We start from the raw sequence: 20,152 nt of genomic DNA, 5'->3' as shown, positions 1-20,152 counted from the left end.
AACTGTGGGATTTCAATTTCTAAACTCAGGAAGCAAAAAAGGAGTGTCTCCTTATGTAGCCTCCTCAGAATCTGGGCTTGGGCGAAGGATTTGGGGAACTTGCTCTGACCTCAGTCTGAGTTTTGCCTGGCATGTGTCACATAAATTCAGTATAACTTCTGTGCCCCCCACAATGTGACTTTAGCCTCCCAGTGCATGTTTGGAAGTTTCCAAATTTGACTTTGAAAAAAAGCCTTTTTTCTGCATTCTAAAATGCAGGCTTGAAATATTTAATAATGTAGAATTGTTCTTATTTTTGTAACTTAAAACACTTTTTCTGTACGTATAGTGATATATATATATATATATTACTTACTATGGGCTCTTTCAAGTTGGAATTTCATGTTGTGTTAGTACAGGAATTCTGTTCCTCCTCATTGTGGATCACATTCAGCAGTACCTGTAAGAGTAAGTTTGAGGAATATTTTTTCTGTGAATGAAATACTCTGTATTCCACATGAAGGCAAGCATGGGATCCTTCTAGCATGTTTTCACGCAGCCTGTCAAGTTGCCACATGAATCTGTGTGGGAACTGCTGACCCACATGTGCTGAGTCCTGTGTGTGCCACTGGTCTTTTTTGTTATGTAGCAGTAAAGCCCAGAACCCTTTGCTATGCTGTGAAAATGCACCTTTTTCCAGAGCCATGCATATGAACCCTGTGAATGAAGAGCCCCCTTTTACTGGTTCTCTTTAATAGCTTCACGTGTGAAATTGCATTGACATTGCAAGGATGCAATAAACCAGAAACAAACCCAGAAACAAAAACCAGACTCTGGATGTCTCGAATGGCTCACTGTAGCACTTCATCAGAGCTCACTGTCCAGAGGAGAGTAAACAGAAACTATTTTTGAAGTGACAGGCCAGAGTAAAATTGTCTTACGCTCTTCATTTTACTGATGCATCGCGTGGAGGTCCAGAAGCCACATTAGAGAACTGTAATCCTTCATCAGAGCATTTGTTTGGTTGCCTAACATCTGCGGATTGTTAAGATAAGTTATTACACAGACCTGCTTTAGTTTAGATTAGTTTGGACCACATCCCAGTATATTCAATCAGGATATAATTCCTGCATGCTGCTGAATTGCTTGCTCCACATACTTCTCTAAAAATGTTTTTCAATATACAGTTTTGTCACTGAAACTCCTCTGTCACCTCAATTTTTGATTTTTTTTTCTCCTCCTCAAGAAGAGCTTTTATTATTTTTTATTATTTTTCCTTTTGGACCGAATAGATCTCAAGGCAACTGTAGCATTTTTTTATTCCTGAAGAGATTCCTAAAAAGGGGTGGTAGTATAGCCTCTATGTGAGTATAATACAGATTTCCTATGTGTGTAATCTGTGTTGATTGGTATGTATTGTGTCCAAGAGGCAGAGTTTAAAAATAGCTGTAAGAAAATGGGTTTGTATTTACTTGTCTACTATTTCTTCTTTCAGTATTCTGTACTTTTCTGAGTCTCTTTGTGAATTAGCAATTCTTATTTGATTGTATCTCATAATATTTTTTGCATAAAATGAATTACAGTATCAAGGGTGATTATGCAAATTGACAGTATTTTCTTGAATTTTATTACATAATTTATAAATATTTAAAATTATTTAATACATTAAGTTGTAAAGGAAGTATGTTAGTGGGCTTGTATATATACCCACATATGAAATTTAATTAGGATAATTCACTTAAGTATTCCTTATCCTTTAAACAAACTCTAGTTGATTAATTTTTTTATTACCACTTTTATCAACCTTTCTTGGAAACTGATAAAATGCAAGTAACGACATTTTTTGTTACTGATTTTCATTTATAGCATTGACATGGATTTTGTACACAGACACATTTGTATGCACACTTTTGCTGAAGATCATGTAAAAGCATTTCAAAATGTGGCTTTTTTTCCTTTTAGCCTTTCTGTTTTTTTTTTTTTTGAATGCCTGTAATAATAATAATCTGATAGACTAAAAGTCTATTCTGTTTAGAACACATAGTCTAATAAACTGAATTTCTGGTTTTTGAGGTGTACTAGATGGAATAAATGAGATATTTTGGAATCGAGATTCTTTTTGTTTTTTTTGAGGTCTAGAATTTATCTTTGTCAAAGTTGCTGTTTCTATTATCCTACTTAGTGTTATTTGTTTTCATCATGATATATGTTTATGCCCCTGTTGCAATAACTGTAGCTTTCGATTAAGGTTGGGTCTTTTTTAATTAAAGGATTAATAGATACTTTATTATCCTTCTTAAACAGAAGAAATATAACAGTCATCTTTTGATAAAGGTGCAATCCTGACAGGGGGTAAAGAGTTGGATGTCTTCTCTGTGTGGTTTGGTCAAACAGTGCAGGAATGCACTTGGAAGTTCTGATGTAGTTTTCAGACCTACAAAGATAGTCTATCTAAATAAATGCTAATTATTTTAAATATGTGAAATGCCTAAAATTTTCATCGTACCTCGTAAGCCATGCAGTACCTCCACAGGCCAGAGAGTAAAAGAGCTCAGTAACAGAACTTTGTCCTGTTTAAGTTTTGTCCATTAAGTGTTTTTTTCCTCTTCTTTTTTATTTTAAGCACCGTACAATTTTGTGACTCTTGCATCATTCCTATGTTTTCACAAAATAATCCAAGCATATTTTTCCTTCCAATTTTTGTCATTTTTCTTAGCCTCATTGCAATTTTACCCATTCCTATATACCTTCTGTATTAAATTAAGATATTTTCTTTACCATTTTCCTTAATAATAATCAGCTTTGTTTCCTCTCATCTCTGTTTTTATTTCTGACAAAAATCTCTCTCTTCTATATCCTTCATACATTTTGCCTATTTTTTCTTCTATCTGAAAACTGTTTTTTTCTTTGTCCAAATTTTATCTTAAATTTTCACATACTTTAGTCTTGATTAACCATTTCTTTTTCTCTGGTGAGTTGCTCCTGTACATAAGACTGTCTCTACAGCATACAGGCTGGAAACATGAAGTCTTGCTTTAATGTGTGTGCTCCTGTATATCTGTGTGTAAGGAATTAAACCCTCCAGTTTTTAAAAAAAAATCCTAGGCACCACAGTCTAGGCACACAACTTAATTGTGATTTACAGGGACACAAGTTTGTTAAGTTATTATTTGCAGCTATCACTCAAAGAGATAATGATGATGGTTTGCAAGTAGTACAGAATATGGTACTTCTGCATTATTTTCATTGATGTATTTAGTTTTCTGTTAGTAGATTTCTTAAGGTTTTACTTTACACGTCTAAGTAGTTGCAGTAGGTGTAGCTAAAACCATTCACAGTACATAATGAATTTATTTGCAGGATAATGTGGAATTATTCAATGTGAGAAAGTTAATTCACAAGAAAATACCGTGTCAATTTTCTGTGACCACAGAAGTTGGGAGTTAGCTGGGCAGGACACTGCCCCCTGAGGTACAAGTCCTGTTTGCAGTCTGGTGGGCTTGTCTGTCCTGACAGCGATCCACACCAGTGGAAAAAACCCAACCCACTCCCTTCTGCATCAACCCCCCAGCAAGCACTGCTCATGTGGTCAGTGTGTGTCCAGAGGAGAGCTAGGGCTGGGCGGAGGGAGGATTGCCACAGGTAGGACTGATGTATATTGACAAGACATTTTGGAGAAGCTCGCATAGCATGTGCCTGTAGGATGCTTGGCTCTAGCCAGTGGAGAAGCATGTTCTGGGTCCTGTCATGAGCACCAGCCTCCCTAGCTCAGAGAGCCAGAGGCCGGCCCTGCTCGGCGGTAGTGAGCATGCATTCCGGGCTCTGGGAGGCAGCTGCACTGACTCTTTTGTTGTCTTCAACTAGGTTATGTGGGTATGCAATTTATGTCGAAAGCAACAAGAAATCCTAACGAAATCCGGAGCGTGGTTTTTTGGGAGCGGGCCGCAGCCGTCGCCCAGCCAGGACGGGACGCTGAGTGACACGGCCACGGGCGCAAGCTCGGACGCACCGAGAGAAAAGAAAGCGAGGCTTCAGGAGCGATCGAGGTCACAGACTCCCCTGAGCACAGCAGCTGCCTCATCACAGGAAATCTCCTCTTCCAGTGTGCAGCCTGACCGTAGGAAAGGAGCAGAAGTGTCGCAGCCGGCTATGGGCCCGGACCAAAAGCAAGCTTCAAGGTCTAGGAGTGAACCTCCAAAAGAGAGGTAATGCTTTCTGTCTAGATAGAGCCTACAATGCTAAATGCTAGTTCAGTTGGGCCTTCTGTATGTTTACTATTGTGCAAAAAAAAAGCGTAAATTGATTTACTGACCAGGGAAAGATAAATTGTTGCTACCAAATACATTGTCTATTTTGGTCTATGGGACATAAAATGAGGAAAAAAATATTTTATGGATATTTCCATATACTTCAATGCCTTTTGATGTATACTTTGAATACAGAATTGTAGGTTACTTTTAAAGTTTAAATTTGACTGGTATTTTAAAATTATTAAGCAAAGAGCTTGAATTTTTAAAGCAACATTCTCCTAAAAAATCCACACCTAAGCAATCAGAAAACACCCTGTGGAATTTTTTCAGATAACCTTATGTTTTATATGAGATATCATTGATATTATTTCCAATTTTATTGTTAGAAATAATATACACTCATTTACATGTGTGAAGTTAACATTTATGTACAACAGCAATAGTACCATCTTGAACGCAGAGCAAATTTTTTGCAAGAACAAAGCAACCAGAAGCAAACTATTTTAAATGAGTTAAAGAGGTAATTCCTGAGCTGCATTCCGGGTGATGAGAAGTAGCAACTCAGGAGAGGCTAATGCAATGAAGCAGTTGCTGATCCTTTGGCTGCTGCCTGGCAGATGGCAGAGCAGTTGAGGACGGAGCCTGTGACAGCAAAACAGGAGTTGGCCATAGAAGATTCTCCAGATTCTGGCCAGAATGGCTGATGATTTTTTTTTCCCCCTAGCTATTGGAGCTGAAAATGGATGATGAGCAGTGGCTAGTAAATTACTGTGTGGGTGAGATTTGTCTGGGTGTAACTGTATCAAATTCAGGTTGGTGTTACATATATGCATTGTATAAGTGATGCCCTTCCATATTCTGTTGACTGTTGTCCCTCTACCCAGGGAAGGCCCCCAGAGCAGCTGTAGCTTTTAGGGCAGGAAAACACTTTAGATTTCTGCTTTGCTGCCCAAAACTGAGATGTTCATATCAGTTATACAGAATTAGTGTCCTTTACTTGTCACTGAGAGTTTCAAATGAATTCCAGGCATTCTGATTAAAGACTATCTGTAGTAAGCTCCGGTCCTGTTAATTCTCCAAAAATTCTGGAGAAACAGGAGGTGAGGGGAAAAAAAAAAAGGGAATAATGTGGATGTCCAACTTTGTTCTTTGTGAGGGTCTTTGATATGTAATCCAAAGATGTGTCAGTTGTGGAAGGGAAGATTCAGTGCCGCAAAACAAAGTCCTAGTGACTTTGTCCCTGTGTGCACTCTTCTCAAATACACTGCGTAGCTGTGTTCCTCCTTCTTCAAAATCAATGGATTCATATATGAACTGCTGAATGAAAGGGCAGTTGGAATGATGAGAGAAATAAAAATGTCCTCCATAAGGGAATTTTATGATTATTTGGCTTGCTTATTGGCTTGCAGAATATGAAAGAGAAAAAAATTCATGCAACTTCATTATTTACTGTTTTGTACTTATGTCTGCATAGAGAAATAACTTCTCATCCTTTTTTGGATGGAGAAAGTAATACCATTAATTTATCTCAAGGAATCAATCTGCTTTCCTTTACATGCTTATGAAACGGGCACTTCTTTTTAGAATTTCAAAGATAAATCAAACTAGTTTAAATATTATTTCTCGATATATTATCTTTTGCATTTTTTAAACTATATTACTTCTTTCTGTAATATTATTGTGGTAGATACTCCATTTGGTGGTATTTACATCTATGCTGTCAGGGCACTTGAAGTGAATTGTGTGGTTAGTCTGTGACTCCCATGACTGCTTCCAGAAAAATGGAGAACATACTACAGTGCTCCGTAATAATGTTGCAGTGACTACAAAGACAACTCTGGGTCTTCTTACTTACATGGGTAAATTATCCATGTTAATATTCGTTTTTGATTTTACTCATTAATTGAACCATTCATAATTTATGTTTTTGTGGACTCTGGAAGTTGTTTGCTATTGGAAAATAAAATTAAGATGGAAGGATTAATAGATTTAATTCAAGGTAATGAATTCAATATTTTCTGTTTTGCCATAGCTTATCCTGATTTTGAAATTTTTTTCCATAACTTTATGCAAATATTTCTATTTTCCATTCAATTCTTCATATTACTGTACTCCTTTTCATTGTAGGAAGAAGGCAGTATTGGTTTCTGACCAGAATGGCAAAGGTGTAAAGAGTGAGCGTAAGCGTGTGCCAAAATCCTCACTTCAGAAAGAAGGACCAACAGACGACAGGGAGCGTAAAGAGCGGCATGAAGGTAGAAGGCTGGAGAAAGGCAAGTCACAGGATTACCCAGACTTGCCAGAGAAACTTGAGGAAGGCAAAGTGCCTGACGATGAAAAACAAAGGAAGGACGATGAATATCATACCCGTTACAAGAGTGACCCCAATCTGGCGAGATACCCTGTAAAACCACACCCCGAGGAGCAGCAGATGCGCATGCACGCCAAAGTTTCTAAAGCACGACACGAGAGAAGACACAGTGATGTAGCTTTGCCACACACAGAAATGGAGGAAGCGGAGGTACCTGAGAATAAATTAGGAAAACGCTCACAAGTACAGGGAACTCAGGACAGAAAATCTCTTGTGGAAACTCAGAGGTCGTACTCTATAGACAGAACAGGTGATGTAAGAATTTCTGTTTCTAAACAATTAACTAATCATAGCCCACCAACTCCCAGGCATAGTCCAGTTCCTATAGAACACGTAGAATACAAGAACCACGATTCCTTTATAAAACAGAGCCGCCTTGATCCTAGCTCTGCTATTCTCATGCGAAAAGCAAAGCGGGAGAAAATGGAGACCATGCTAAGGAATGATTCCCTTAGCTCTGACCAGTCGGAATCAGTGCGGCCATCCCCTCCAAAGCCTCATAGAGCAAAAAGAGGCGGAAAGAAAAGGCAGATGTCAGTTAGTAGCTCAGAGGAAGAAGGGGCATCAACACCAGAATATACTAGCTGTGAAGATGTGGAGATAGAAAGTGAAAGTGTCAGTGAAAAAGGTAAGGACTTTTCTGTATATTATGCACATGGCCATGATTTGGGGAAAAAAAAAATCTGTATTTTTCTCTCTCTTTTCCTCTTTTTAATCATACACTTTTTCCCCTTGACTTTCTTTTTTTTGCCAACTGAGAAGTGTCTTATACCTGATTACATGTGCTTTACAATGTTTCCTTTTGCATTCTTAGATGAGGTGATTACAGGTAGCATCAGCTGATAAGTTTCCTTTTCATTCTCTTCCCTCTTTCACCTGGAAGTGACAGAATTCAAGGGTTCTAGTCTACTCTCTTGATGATGTCTGTACTCCTTTGGTCATTACTTCATTCTTTTGTCTGTACGTAGAACAGACAAAATGGATGGATTGAAATTAAAAGTGAGTTCTGTAACAATCAGAGGAGACCATTATAAGATATGCAAATTTTTACTACATTTAATAAAATATCAAAAATCTGCCAGAGTTCATTGTTACTAAGGACAAGTAGATATGGGGCAAAGGTAGTGTTATGTAGAAAAAAAAAGAGAATTGACAAAGTTGTTGTCTAGATGAATTTTCTCTTGAGCTAAGAAATATGTTTAAAGTCTGTTATTTCAGTTTCTCTTCATCTGTTGACGGTAACACTCAGCAGCAAGGAATAACTTGTAGTACGCTATGTCCTTTGAAACAAAGCCTTTCTTCTGGCTGAAGAAGTTAATCAAATTTAGGAATCCTGAACAGATAAAATAAGCATTGTCAGAAAAGACTGTGGCAGAATTTAGCAACAGCGTTACAATCCTGCTTTGTCTTTGGCTGACAGTACAGTGAGCTGGAAGCTTTTTGTGTCTTTGGTTTTTAGCTCCTTAGTTTAACTATCTGTGTTTGTACCTTGAAAGTTTCTTGCTGGTATTCATACTGAAAATTCCAAAGGCTTCTCTGCATTGCCTTTTAGTTCCTGGCACTGTTTCCTGACATGTCTGTGATTCATATATGCTAATCTGTCTGTCTGTCTTTATCTGATGTTGTGGTCTCCTAGCATCACCAAAAGCTCAAGGAATACATAGCAAAGATAGCAGATTTCTCTCCTATCCCATCTGGATTACTGCTTGTTTTAACTTTCTAAGCATGAGCTTTTCCATTCAAAATATGGAAACTTGCTTTTCTGCTCATTTTTAAGAGGGAATGGTGATCATACTCTGAAAGTTTATTCCAGATTCCACTCAAACATAAAAAAAATCTCACTTATTTGACTGAATTTTGTCAAATACTGGAATGTATCACAGAGATTTTTACAGTCTCCATCCTTGGACATGCTCAAAACCCAAATGGAGAAGGCCCTGAGTAATCTGCTCTGCTGACACAACTTTTGAGCAAGGGTATTTGAATTAGGGACTCACAGAGGTCCCTTCCTGTCTCAACTATTCTGTCTTTCTAAGACAACACATCTCTTTCACTTATTTTGTGGCCATGTTTTAAGCTGACATTTGGATTTGTGTAATTTTCCCTGACTCCATCTGTTGGAAGTAGAAGTCAGTAATACAGCATTTCTTTTCCATCTTTCATTATGTTTATCAGTTTGAGGTTGCTTATGAAGTGGATGGAATTTCCCATAATCAGTGTAGGTTGTTCTTATAAACTGAAAGATTGTTCTGTAAGTGAAGTCCAGGCTGAAAGTTACTGTACTGATATAATTACATTGATATAGTTGGTGTTACAATAGTCTTTCATAAGTAAAATCTTTCAGTAGCTGCTTTCAGGCTCATGACACTGATCTCAGCTTTTGACCAATTTCCCCATGTACTGTTAAAACATAAAGGCTTAGATTTTTTTTCCCTTAGTGGTATGAATTCCAGAGAATTTCAAATGTTGCTAAAGGTTTATGTTCTCAGTGACTGAATCAAGCTCTTGGTTACCTCCTAGACACATGTTCAGGGTCCCCCTTTACAGAGTGGAGACCTTGGTTAGTATCACATCTGAGTGCTACCTCAGTGTATTTGGATAAAAGTTATTGATAGGAGTATGTTAGAGACCTGTCTGACCACTGACCTCTGCATATGTGATTTACATTGTTGAGCATTCCTTGGGACTTTTTATCTAATTGCCAACAGAAATATGTGTGTGTGTGTGTATGTGTGGAGGGGTATTCAATGCATTAACTACAGAGGTATATTTATTAATTTAATAGTTATGATATTTAGACATTATTTTTTTTGCCTGATTTTTATATGCCTTTTCCTTAACAAGGATTGTAAATGGAAAGCCATTGAAGATGGGAGTATATAGCCCATAAAAAAAGAAATAGGAAATATGAATAGAAATGAGAAAGCAGAAACATTTTTTGATTGTAAAGTATCCAATTATTTTTACAGTTACCTTTTCACCAGTACTTGAAATACTCTGGAGTATTTAATAAAAATAGACGGAAAGGCAGGAGATTTTATTACCTAAGAAAATATTTTAGAAATTCCCCAGTACTCTAAAAAAATGCTGCAGTAAAAGGATTTAGTTTTAAAGATGTATATATATGTAAATAATTTTAAAATGCTGCTATTATAAACCTGATCATAATCCCATTCTTTGCAATTTAACAGCATTGTTACAAACCAAATTTCACCAGAATTTCTTCAGTTCTTTGCTTGTAACTTGGGAGAATTACTGCACAGGTTCAGTTATAGTGCTTTACTTTATAAGCCCAGGAGGGTCTGGAATCCATCCTCTCTTATCTAAATGTCAGCTCAGTCAGAAACCTGGTGCCAAAGTAACATAGATGAAGCTAGAAGCTTTGAATTGCCCTGTAAAAAATCCCCAAGATCTTAAATGTAATGTTTGCATTTGGTGAATGCCAATATGAAATGATCTGCCCCTAAGTAATAAAGATGTACTATTTTCAGTTCTATGTTGAACAAATAAAATAGAAGTTTCTGTGAGAAACAGCTTACAGGGATGTTTAAAGGCAAATGATGCCCCAGAGAAAGACACAATACAGGTAGGATGGATAAGACTGTATTGAAAATCAATAGCCAAAAATGTCATGTAAAGCAGATACTGTGCAAGTGTTATTTTTTAACATTTGCATTTCCTAGAAACAGATTAGTATTGCATTACCCTATCTGCTGAGCCCAAAAAGCCTTCAGAAAAGCAGCCTAATCTAGCTAGTGCATCCCTTGCTATTTACTTTTATAATTTAATATGTATTTCTTCAAAATTATTCAAAAATTATGCACAAGCACTAGGAGATTTCTTTCCAAAGAGTAAACATATTTTGAAATCCACTGGGATTTTACTTCTTTGGTGGAAGATCGAAAGATTTGTGTCAAATTGTTTCCATGTTGGAGCAAATCTAGAGAAAGTGCTCTTTTTAGTGCCAAAAAAAAAAAAAAAGATGAGTGTCATCTCAAATTCTTATTAAATTATCTACACCCTTTACAGGAAACTACAGAATGCTGATAATAATTTTCATTCTATTATTAATAGAGGCTGTAGAACTCCTTTTTCTGAAATTTCTGATAGTTGAACAACAGGTGGACTACGTTTCCAGTGAAGTCCTGGCAAGGTGAAAGGAATCCTTGTAGAAGGCATAAATTGCATTCATACTTCTTCAAAGACAAGCTAGAATAACATAAACCAGACCATTAAAAATTAAATCCAGACCTCACTTTAAAAGTAACAGTTTCTGCCTCCTGCCATCCAGTGAAGAATGCAAATTGTATTTGGCATAAGTTCGAGCAAATGTATTTTCTTTGAAGTTGAAAAATAAGAATTTGTGTAAAAATAGTAGATTTGTGTCCAGATGAAGTTGCATAAAAGTTACTATATCCATTGATGGATACAAGAGATAGTTCAGAATTTTTCATGCAACCTTTGAAACTGGAAGATAAGATATTGTTGGAAGTTGGAGCAATGTGGAGGAAGTATGGCTCCAGTACTTTTATGTTAATAAATGAACTAATGATTTTACATTTTGCGTACTTATTGCTCATATTTGCCTACATGTGTATTTTGTTCACCCAATTTAGGCTTGAAATTACAACTAATACTCACAAATTGGTAGTAAAATGTTGAAAACCTAAGTAAAATCACTCTTTATACTTGCTACTGGATTTATTTGGGAGTGAGGAGAGCATGATAGAATTGGCGCCTTCCTTGAAAAACAAACTCCTGAAATGGCTTTCTGCTTTCTTTCAGAGAAGACATGATTGTTTCATTCATAATGCCTTTCTCACAGTACTGCGAGAAACAGGGTGACCCAATTTAATTTAATTTCATTCTAATGACGTTGATTTCTGGTTAGAAAATGTAATGGGCAGGGATCTTGCTGTTTTCTTGGTTTATTCCCAGATGTGGAGGTCAGGAGCAGAAAGGGATGCTGTAGTTTGCTGGCAAATATGTCAGTGCTGGCTCAGCTCCAGGAGAAAGGATCTGGCCCCTTCCTCCATCCTTTTCTGGTGTTTAGTGGGTCCCTTTGGGTACTTGTGCTTGGGGGTGCTCCCGGAAAAGGAGAGAATGAATTATATCGTTGCCCCAAGGATTTGTTGCAAGCTCTGTGAGCAGTGTTGGCACGGAAGGTGGCTTGGGAGTTAGGAGGAACCACACAGGTGCAGTAGGGCCTGTAAAGGAACCACAAGAAAACATCAGGAAAGGGCTGTAGAGAAGAGGAGGCTGGTTTGAAATGTTTATAGTTATACTTTTTGACTGAGGTAGTTTCAGTCTGGAGTGTAGGCAAGTCAAATTGTACTGTAACATCTGCTAGCATGTTTTAACATCTGTTTGTTTGGAGAGTTGGGCATGGAGTTTTAAAATTGGAGCAAAAATTGTTTAAAAGTGCGGCTGAGATTTACCTTAGTGTAAAATAAAATGTCCTTCCTAGGACGATTGCTGATTTTTAAACATTAGTTCAAATTTATCTTCTAGTCCTTGTGCAGTAATTTGTACCTACATCTGATTCAGATTTTAGTGGAAATATAATTTAAAATTACTCTTGTTTCAGAGTTTTGTTCATTGCTAACATTATTCAATGCTATCAGTATTCAGTGCTTTTGAGCAGTGGAAATTATTTACAGTGCTTTTGGAGCTGTAAATAAGTCCTTGTTGAATTAGAGTTAGGCAGTAAAAAATCTGCTTTGTGTATATGAAATTATTTAAAGTACCTGCATATACAAGTGAGATGAGCTGAACATGAGTGGAGGAAAAAAGTTAAATAGTTTCCAGGATATCCTGCGTTTCAGAGAATATGTAAATATGTAACTATATACATGAGGATGTTATGGAAGATATGTGGCTGAATCTTCTTCTAAAATCATAATACAGCTTTTTCTAGTTTACCTTAAGAAGGTTGTGCTGGAGGAAGTTCAGAGGAAAGAGCAAAGTATCACCAAGGTCTATAAAACATGATAAATCAGGAAAGGTGGGATGAATTGTGGTTGAAAAGTTTAGGAAAGAAGTGGGGGTGAAAAAAGAAAGCAGAAAGAAGTAGCTAAAGGGAGAGAGGTTGAGTGAGTGCTCCTCTCTTCCCCTGGAAGGCTGAGTTACTGCTAGGAAGGTTGAAGCTTGCTGCCAGAAACCATGTTAACCCTGAGGGTAGATATGCAAAGTTAAGAAAAACTGTAATCATCATTTCTTACTCAGTTGAAATGGAGGATTCCTGAAAAGAAAAATAATTTTCTTCAGAGCCTGCACTGAGATTGCTCTATGTTAGAAATGCTGCTGCTGTTCCTGTGGCAGGATCTGAGCTAAGCTGGGAACATCTGGGGCCAAATTCACAGTACCCCTATCTGTACCTTGTTCTTTTTTTGTCAGCCTGTGAGCCATTTCCAGTAAAAAAATCCATAATAATCTGATTTTGGAAAAGGAGAAAAGAAATGCACCTTTTGACTTATCAGGATGATGTCACAAACCATGAAGTCTAGGTTTTTTTACCTCAGTTGGCAAGACCTTATGTTTCATTGCCATTGATATGGCCTGTCTTCTGGGTTGCTTGATTTTTCACAAGTTCATGATTTTATTAGTTGTTTGTTCGTTGCTGCTTACCTTTCTTCTGCACATCTAATTCATGAAAAAGCTACAAATTTGTCCTGATAGGAATTTTTCCAGTAGTAAGATGATTATTTTCATTACAGGGGGGCAGATACTGGAGCATGGTTGGATTGGAGTCTTTTGTTCAAAATCACTCAATGTTTGACTCAGGGTACCTTTACTTTCAGGAGCTGTGAGAGTGTTTGAACTTGCAGAGAAACCCAGGGGCTCTATGGGCTTCTCCATGAAAGATCAGTTCTCAAGAACATTCAGCAGTCAGTTTTTTCCGTACAGAAGCCATTGCAGGTAGCAGGCATGAGAATGTGAGCATGAGCTCTGGGTCATGGAGCACTTTTTAAGGGGCAAAGAGGGAGATGAAAAAGCCTTTGAAAAGCTTGCCCTAATTTTGGCTGCTGAGCAGTACTTCTCAAAGTACTGCTATGAAGTTAACTGGACTTAAAACTCAGTAACTTGACATGCTGTTATAGCCAGAGGTTGATTCTTTCCTACACTTCTGACATTCAATATTTTTTGTATGCCTATATTTTTTGTATACCATAAAAATTATGTGAACTCAGCGTTTACTGTTACTCTTTTGATTTGAGAACTTAGAGAAAAAGATGAAATGTGAAAGATCAACCAAACTGAATTTGGTAACGCTGCATAACTGAATGGTCTGTGCCGTGTATTGAAGGATGAGTTGTGGTCTTGGAACTGAAATCCAAACCTTTGCATTTTTCCACTCGTATGGGAAATCTCTCCCACTTTGGGAGCAAAATGAAAGCGTATGAAAGAAAAAGGTAAATTAATTACTGGCTTCTAGAATAGTATGTGCACCGATAATGTGTTATTTGTTTTAATTTTGGTTAATTATAGAGTTAACTAGGAACAAACAAGCATCTGATTCTGTTATTTTCTGAAGATGTTCATTCTGTGTCCTTTTCTTAGTGTATTCATTTTCATCATCCTATTGAATTCAAACATAGGGTTATACAGTGAGGTGCTGAGTATTATTGGTTAGTACTGTGTGCTAGTATTTTTCTGATGCCTTTCCATATAGTTTTTAGTGTACAATAACACAATTACTGTAATACACAGGAACCATTCCAGTTTCTTTCTTTAAGCATTTCTTTGAGTAGATAGACTGGTCTATATGAGTTTTCTAAAATCAGTATACTGATAAACAGCTCTAGGAGAAACTTTATTGTGTCAGAAAGAAGGTTAATAATTATAAGATGCCTGTATTTCCTTTGAATAAATAAGCCTGGCTTCATCCTGTTCCTATCCATTTTGAATATCCTTCTGAAAACTGTTTTCCCATATTTGCTCATGTGTTTTTTGTATTCTTCTGATGATTTCTCTGTTTCTTCTTTCTCCTGTACAACATGTGAGCTTCAAAATCAGGGACTCCCAATCTACCCTTTGTAATCTCTTAAGCTGATTCTTATCTCCATTTCTCCCATGATGCCAAGCACAACATGTGCTATGGTTTCAAATATTCCCATCCCACTGGTGATATTTACTGACTAGCATATGAAAGGGCCATTCTTTGACTTTTTTGGCCCAGTAGTGAATTGTGGCGCATTCTCGAGCTCCTCAAGAGAGGAGTGTATGGAGGCTGCCTGTTAGGGCTTGTTCTTGGCCTGTGTCCTGCCTAGCAGTAAGCAGAGAGTGCTGGCTGGTCCAGGGCACAGCTGTTCCAGGGATTACTCTAAAGGCACACTGTGAATGACAACCCACTTGGCACTGGCTAACACAATGGTATAAGTTGTAGTCACTTGTTCCTTATTTAATTGTCTGCTGGTTTATTGCCTTGCATTTAAATTGTAAGTTCAGTGGAGTCCAGGTTTTCTTTTTATGGTTGTACATTGACTAATTTTACAAGATTTCAGTACGTGACTGAGACTCCAACTTGCCTTGATAATAAATTAGAATGCTTATTTAGTGCAAGGACGTATTATTGCTAAGTACCTTTTTGATCCATTTATCAGCAACCAGCAGAATTCAGGTTACTTGCTAGTGTCCTCTGACATGCTTGCAATCTCTCATAGATAGCTGCAGGTTGCCTCCATGAGCCTAGATGCCTGTTTTCACTACATACTAATTTGCTACTAATAAGCTAAATTACCCTTTTATTTGCCTGTTTGGTTTTCTTGTCAGGTATTAAAGTATGTATACATGTATGTATACTATGCATATTTCCGTGCTTATAAACATTGTGAAACTCTTTCTTTCATTTTTTCATGCCATATAGCCTTTTTCATCCTTTGGGTTGGTGTCTTTTCAGTTTGTTTTCGGTTATTTTGGTTTTGTGGGCCATTTAAGAGTGTGGTTGTGGGGTTTTGTTTTGACTTTGTTAATTTGTTTGTTTTACTGATGGAAAGATACAACAGTGTGATATTTGTGTGCACTGGACCTTTCTGCTCTTTTCATTTTCTACACCGTCACCCGACAGTTTTTAAGATTTTTAAATAATGATTCTGACAACTTATCATGTTTGTTTTCTGATCCAAAAAAAGAGAAAGACTCTTCTAAGGTTTTAGTTCAAAGGGAGTTCTTTCACCACTCAGCTTGAAGATACCCAAGGACGGAGCAGAGTTTTGCAGTTCAATTTTCAGTTTGATATGTGTTTTTGTCTTTCCTGAGTAAGTTTGCTGTGAGAATAGAAAGTCTGCAAGCACAACATGTGCAAAGTGTAATATGAAACATGATTATTGGTTGGCTAAGGCATGCAGTAGACAGCCAGGACCTCCATGCTGCTGGTCCAACATGCTGTTAGTTCACCACTCCTTCTGTAGATACCCAGCTGCTGTAGATGTTAAGATTTGTTACTTTTTTAGGTATTCCAGCACTTCAAATCTCTGCATTTGTACATGTCTAATGTCTTGAAAATACCTCTCTCTTATGCAGGAGTTCTTCAGCACATACCCTTGACTGACTGACTGCTAAAATTGTATATGGAGAGATTTCTAATTGCTAAGCAACTTCAACCTTTTTTTTGGAACAGAGTGGATGTCTTGGAAATACTGTGATGCTATGCAGTAAATGCATGCTCACATCATAATTGTTTTAGATCCTCAATATTAAATATTTTATTACACATTCTTTTAAGCCATGAGGGAACTTCTAATAAAACATTATATTTAGAATAATTTCTTTATACATTTTCTTCCTCTCTGTAATCATGACATTTTCTATTTTAAAAAAGAAAATATCATCATTCTTTACTTTGTCACCTGTGTCTTTGCTGTACATTATGTGCAAACTGGACCAAGTCTAACTTGCTCCATTGAGCAGGTTGAGAAATGTGTATTGTATGGTTCATTAGGACCATAATTAGCATGAGATTATTTTGCAATTTTCAATGTAGTTCTGCAGAGAATTTAAGGATGTATTTAAATTCCATTACACAGAGGTTTTGATTCCTTATCAGTCCTAGCTTAATATGTATGAGATTAGTTGGGGGAACTATATGTGGTAAAGGAATAAGTAAAATGGTTCTATTCATAGCATGGCTTGGGTTGGAAGGGACCTTAAAGATCATCTGGGCAGGGATCCACCCCCTAGGCCAGGTTGCTCAGTATCCCAACCAACCTGCCCTTGAAGCTCAAGGGATGGGACATCCACAGCTTCTCTGGGCAGCTTGCTCCAGTGCCTCACCACCCACTGAGTAAAGAATTTCTGTTTAACATCTAATCTACATCTCTTCTCTTCTAGTTGGAAGCTATTCCTTCTTGTCCTACCATTATCTGCCTATGTAAAAAGCCACTCTCCCTCTATTTTATATTCCTTGACTATCTCTCAGGCATGTGTAATTCAAGACAAAATGCTTTCAGACATACAGCAACATATACACAATAATTTATAGAATTTAAAGTTCCAGTATTTGTAACCTAGTCCTCAATTTTGTAATTCTTTCCTCTGCAATACGAGCTTCAATTCTAGTTAGCTATTCTTATTGTGTAGACTTAAGGACACAGACTTCTTTTTGCCTCTAAAATTCTGTGGGTGCTCTAGATCAGCTTAGAAGTTGTCATTTGCAAGTAGAAGTCACTTGCTGAATAAGATGTGAGCTTGTGTTAAGATGTGTTCTTGTAGTAACAGGTCAGTAGTGTATATGTTTTATGGTTGGCTTGTTATTAATTTTGTTGTTTTAATGAGAACGTACGTACCTTTTCACTGGAAATGTAAACTCAAATATAAATGTAACTTGCTATAAATTCAAAATAACAATTTGTGAAATGTTGATGGTTTTAATAAAGTTTATTAACTAAATAGCATAATTTAGCTAATAAATAGAAATAATCTAATAATATATAAAATAAAATTATATCAAAGTTTTATATAATTATGATCTAAAAGTAGGTAAGTATTTATACATTTTTATGCCATGCTATTAAAATAATTAGGTTCTAAGAATTTATTTGGCCCTTGCTCAAAGAAAACAAAAACTCCAGGGGTGGCCCTTTTTAAACTGTAAGGCCACATGTTCTTAAACCATTAAAATTGTGCTTAATGAGCCACCAGATGGAGCAGTCAAATCTCACTCTTTTTGTCAGCCTCTGTGCAAGATAGTTTCTCTCTCTCAGCAGAGAGAGAATCTGGAAATACAGGCACACTTCACTGCTTGAACCAGTAATTTGAAAACCTTTTTTAGATCTTTTCTGTATGTGCATTTTTTTCCATAGGCAGATTTACATTGTCCTATAGCTTTAGTGTTACAAATGATGTATGGAACATATCCTGCATATGGAAATGATGCTGACACGAATAGCTTTATGGAAGCAGTTACTCATTTCTTGAATTGAGTCCTATCCTCAGGGAAAAAACACAAAACATGACAAGGAAAAAGTACTCTTGTTTGAGGATCACAAGCCAGATTTTCAAAATTTGGGAGGTTCAGAGTTACATATTTACACATGACTCTCTATGTTTGTGCTTAAGAAATCTTGGTGGAGCTGCATATTCTCTTCCTACTTACCCTAAGTATCCTTAGGGTAAGGTTATGCTGCAGTCAAGTGGGTTCAGGAGCAAAAAGAAAATATACAGTAATGTATAAGAAGGAATGTTTTCACATTCTTTGTTTTACTGTGGTTTCATAGCATTACTAAGACAAGATTTTTCTGGGAGGTGTACAAGTTTGTGAATATATATATTTATATAAAATAGAATGTATGTGTGCTATTAAAAGGCACTCCAGTGAGTCTGTTCCAGTTTAATACTTCAAGGATCATGATATGTAATTAACAGGACATTATGCCAGAGGTGGGGAATAGAGCTATGCGTGAATATAAAATCCTGCAGATTTTTTGCTTTATTCTTTGCCTCTGTCATGTCTTTGAAAGTCAGAATGTTCTGCATTAAAGATTGTCAGCAGGTGTCACTGGAGAGGAAATGTCATTCTGAAGCAGCTGGATGCAGTTCTTGGAGTGCCTCAGCCCTGCTCCCGGCTCTGGGGTGGGAATTGCAGCAGGCACTGGTGTCGTGTCAGCTTTGGGCAGCAGTGACACACAGCTTTGCAGAGCAGGAGGCTCATGCTGGGCAGAGCAGTGCTCCCCAGGTGACTCTTTAACCCACGTGCACTTCATAGAGTTCTCAGCCGAATTACGAGGTGAGCAAAATCTTCTGCTCTGGCAGTGAATCCTAACCAGTGTCATGAGCTCAGGGCTGGTGACAGCCACGTTTCTTTCAACTCTGCCAGTCCTGGGTCATCCAGCAGTGTCCTGCCAGCTCCTGCCTGTCGTGCTCCAGAGCACTACCTCAGCAAATCTGTGTCAGTTTATATCAAAATACATGGCATGCTAGGAATTTTGTATTATCTGCAGGCCCAAATTTTACTTAAAATATAGTATAAAGGTGACTTGCATTTACAGATAAAATAGGACCTTACAAAGGAACTCAGAAATACAATCTTAAATAAATGTAGGTTCTCAAAACTTTCTGGTGTTTGCTGTTTCTGCCAATTTTTGTGTAACACACTGAACCTTATGAGTGTACCCAGGTGTAGGTTCAGTTATCTCCCCTGGGAGACACATTACTGATTTGCCAGCAGGGGAGTTGTTACTCTCTTTAAGCAGACAATGTCTGGAGAAGGGCAAACCAGTCCCCTGTGAATGGAACTGAATGTTTGGGAATGAATCCAGTTGTGCTGCTGCTAGCTCTTTTCCACAGAAAGGTTGCTCTGAAATCAGTTATAAAACAAGTTGGTTAATCTGTTATTGTTACCAAGTTTTAAAGATCACTGCTAAGAGAGTCTTAGGGAATGACTATTCTTACAAGTCACTGAAACACTTAGGGAGACATTTAATTTTTTCAGTCAGCAGTTGTTTTTTTTTTTTTTTCTTAAACAAATATACCATTTACATTTTGACTTCTCTTCAAATATATCCTTAAAAATCCTAATATATCAGCATAGTTTCTCTAAAAAGAAAAAAAAAGCTGCAACAACAAATATTGATATGAATTTTAGGCATGTTGCCATCATAACAACAGTTATCTGTGCTATTGTGGACCTAATCTTACTTTGCCCTAGAAAATTTTTATAAGGATTAGGAATGAATTTTCTGACAATGCTTAAACAATGTGGTCACTGTTAAACCCTGCATTTAGATGTGTGGTTTTAGCAATTACTTTTTTTGTTTGTCTGGATGGTGTATATAACATTTTAAAGTAATAGAAAATGCTGCTTATATAGGTTCCTTTTGGAATGGTCTACATGTCTACATCCATTTAGGTAGTAGGAAAAAGAAAAGGAAAGAATGTGAGTTAAGTTTTCAAAATTATCCTGAAGTACAGAAACAGAATAAAATAGTAACACACAAATGTCTATCACCCCTGGCTGTATAGACTTTCAATCACAGCCTGTACAGGAATTAGTTCAGGATATGTGTAGTTGTTTGATTTTTTACTTTGTAATGGGGGTGGAGAGTTTTTGAAGGGA

General features: G+C 37.1%; 1 protein-coding gene across 18 annotated transcripts in view; it reads left to right on the top strand.

Annotated features, from left to right (window-relative positions):
- The window catches only part of RIMS1 (regulating synaptic membrane exocytosis 1), a 306,477-nt gene that overhangs the window by 142,679 nt on the left and 143,646 nt on the right, over nucleotides 1-20,152 (top strand). For 15 of the 18 annotated variants that reach the window (XM_059469480.1, XM_059469471.1, XM_059469478.1 and 12 more), the window contains exons 1-3: nucleotides 399-447; nucleotides 3,844-4,184; nucleotides 6,357-7,228. In XM_059469480.1, coding sequence (XP_059325463.1) covers nucleotides 3,847-4,184; nucleotides 6,357-7,228 — 1,210 coding nt within the window. In that variant the 5' untranslated portion in view covers nucleotides 399-447; nucleotides 3,844-3,846. Of the gene's footprint in view, nucleotides 1-393; nucleotides 448-3,843; nucleotides 4,185-6,356; nucleotides 7,229-20,152 lie in introns of those variants that run through there. The other 3 variants (XM_059469483.1, XM_059469463.1, XM_059469472.1) reach the window with 3 other exon arrangements.

Source organism: Ammospiza nelsoni, chromosome 3, assembly GCF_027579445.1.
Source record: "Ammospiza nelsoni isolate bAmmNel1 chromosome 3, bAmmNel1.pri, whole genome shotgun sequence".
NCBI lineage: Eukaryota > Metazoa > Chordata > Aves > Passeriformes > Passerellidae > Ammospiza > Ammospiza nelsoni.
Note: the sequence above shows the minus strand (reverse complement) of the source record. Positions and strands in the feature narration are given on the sequence as shown.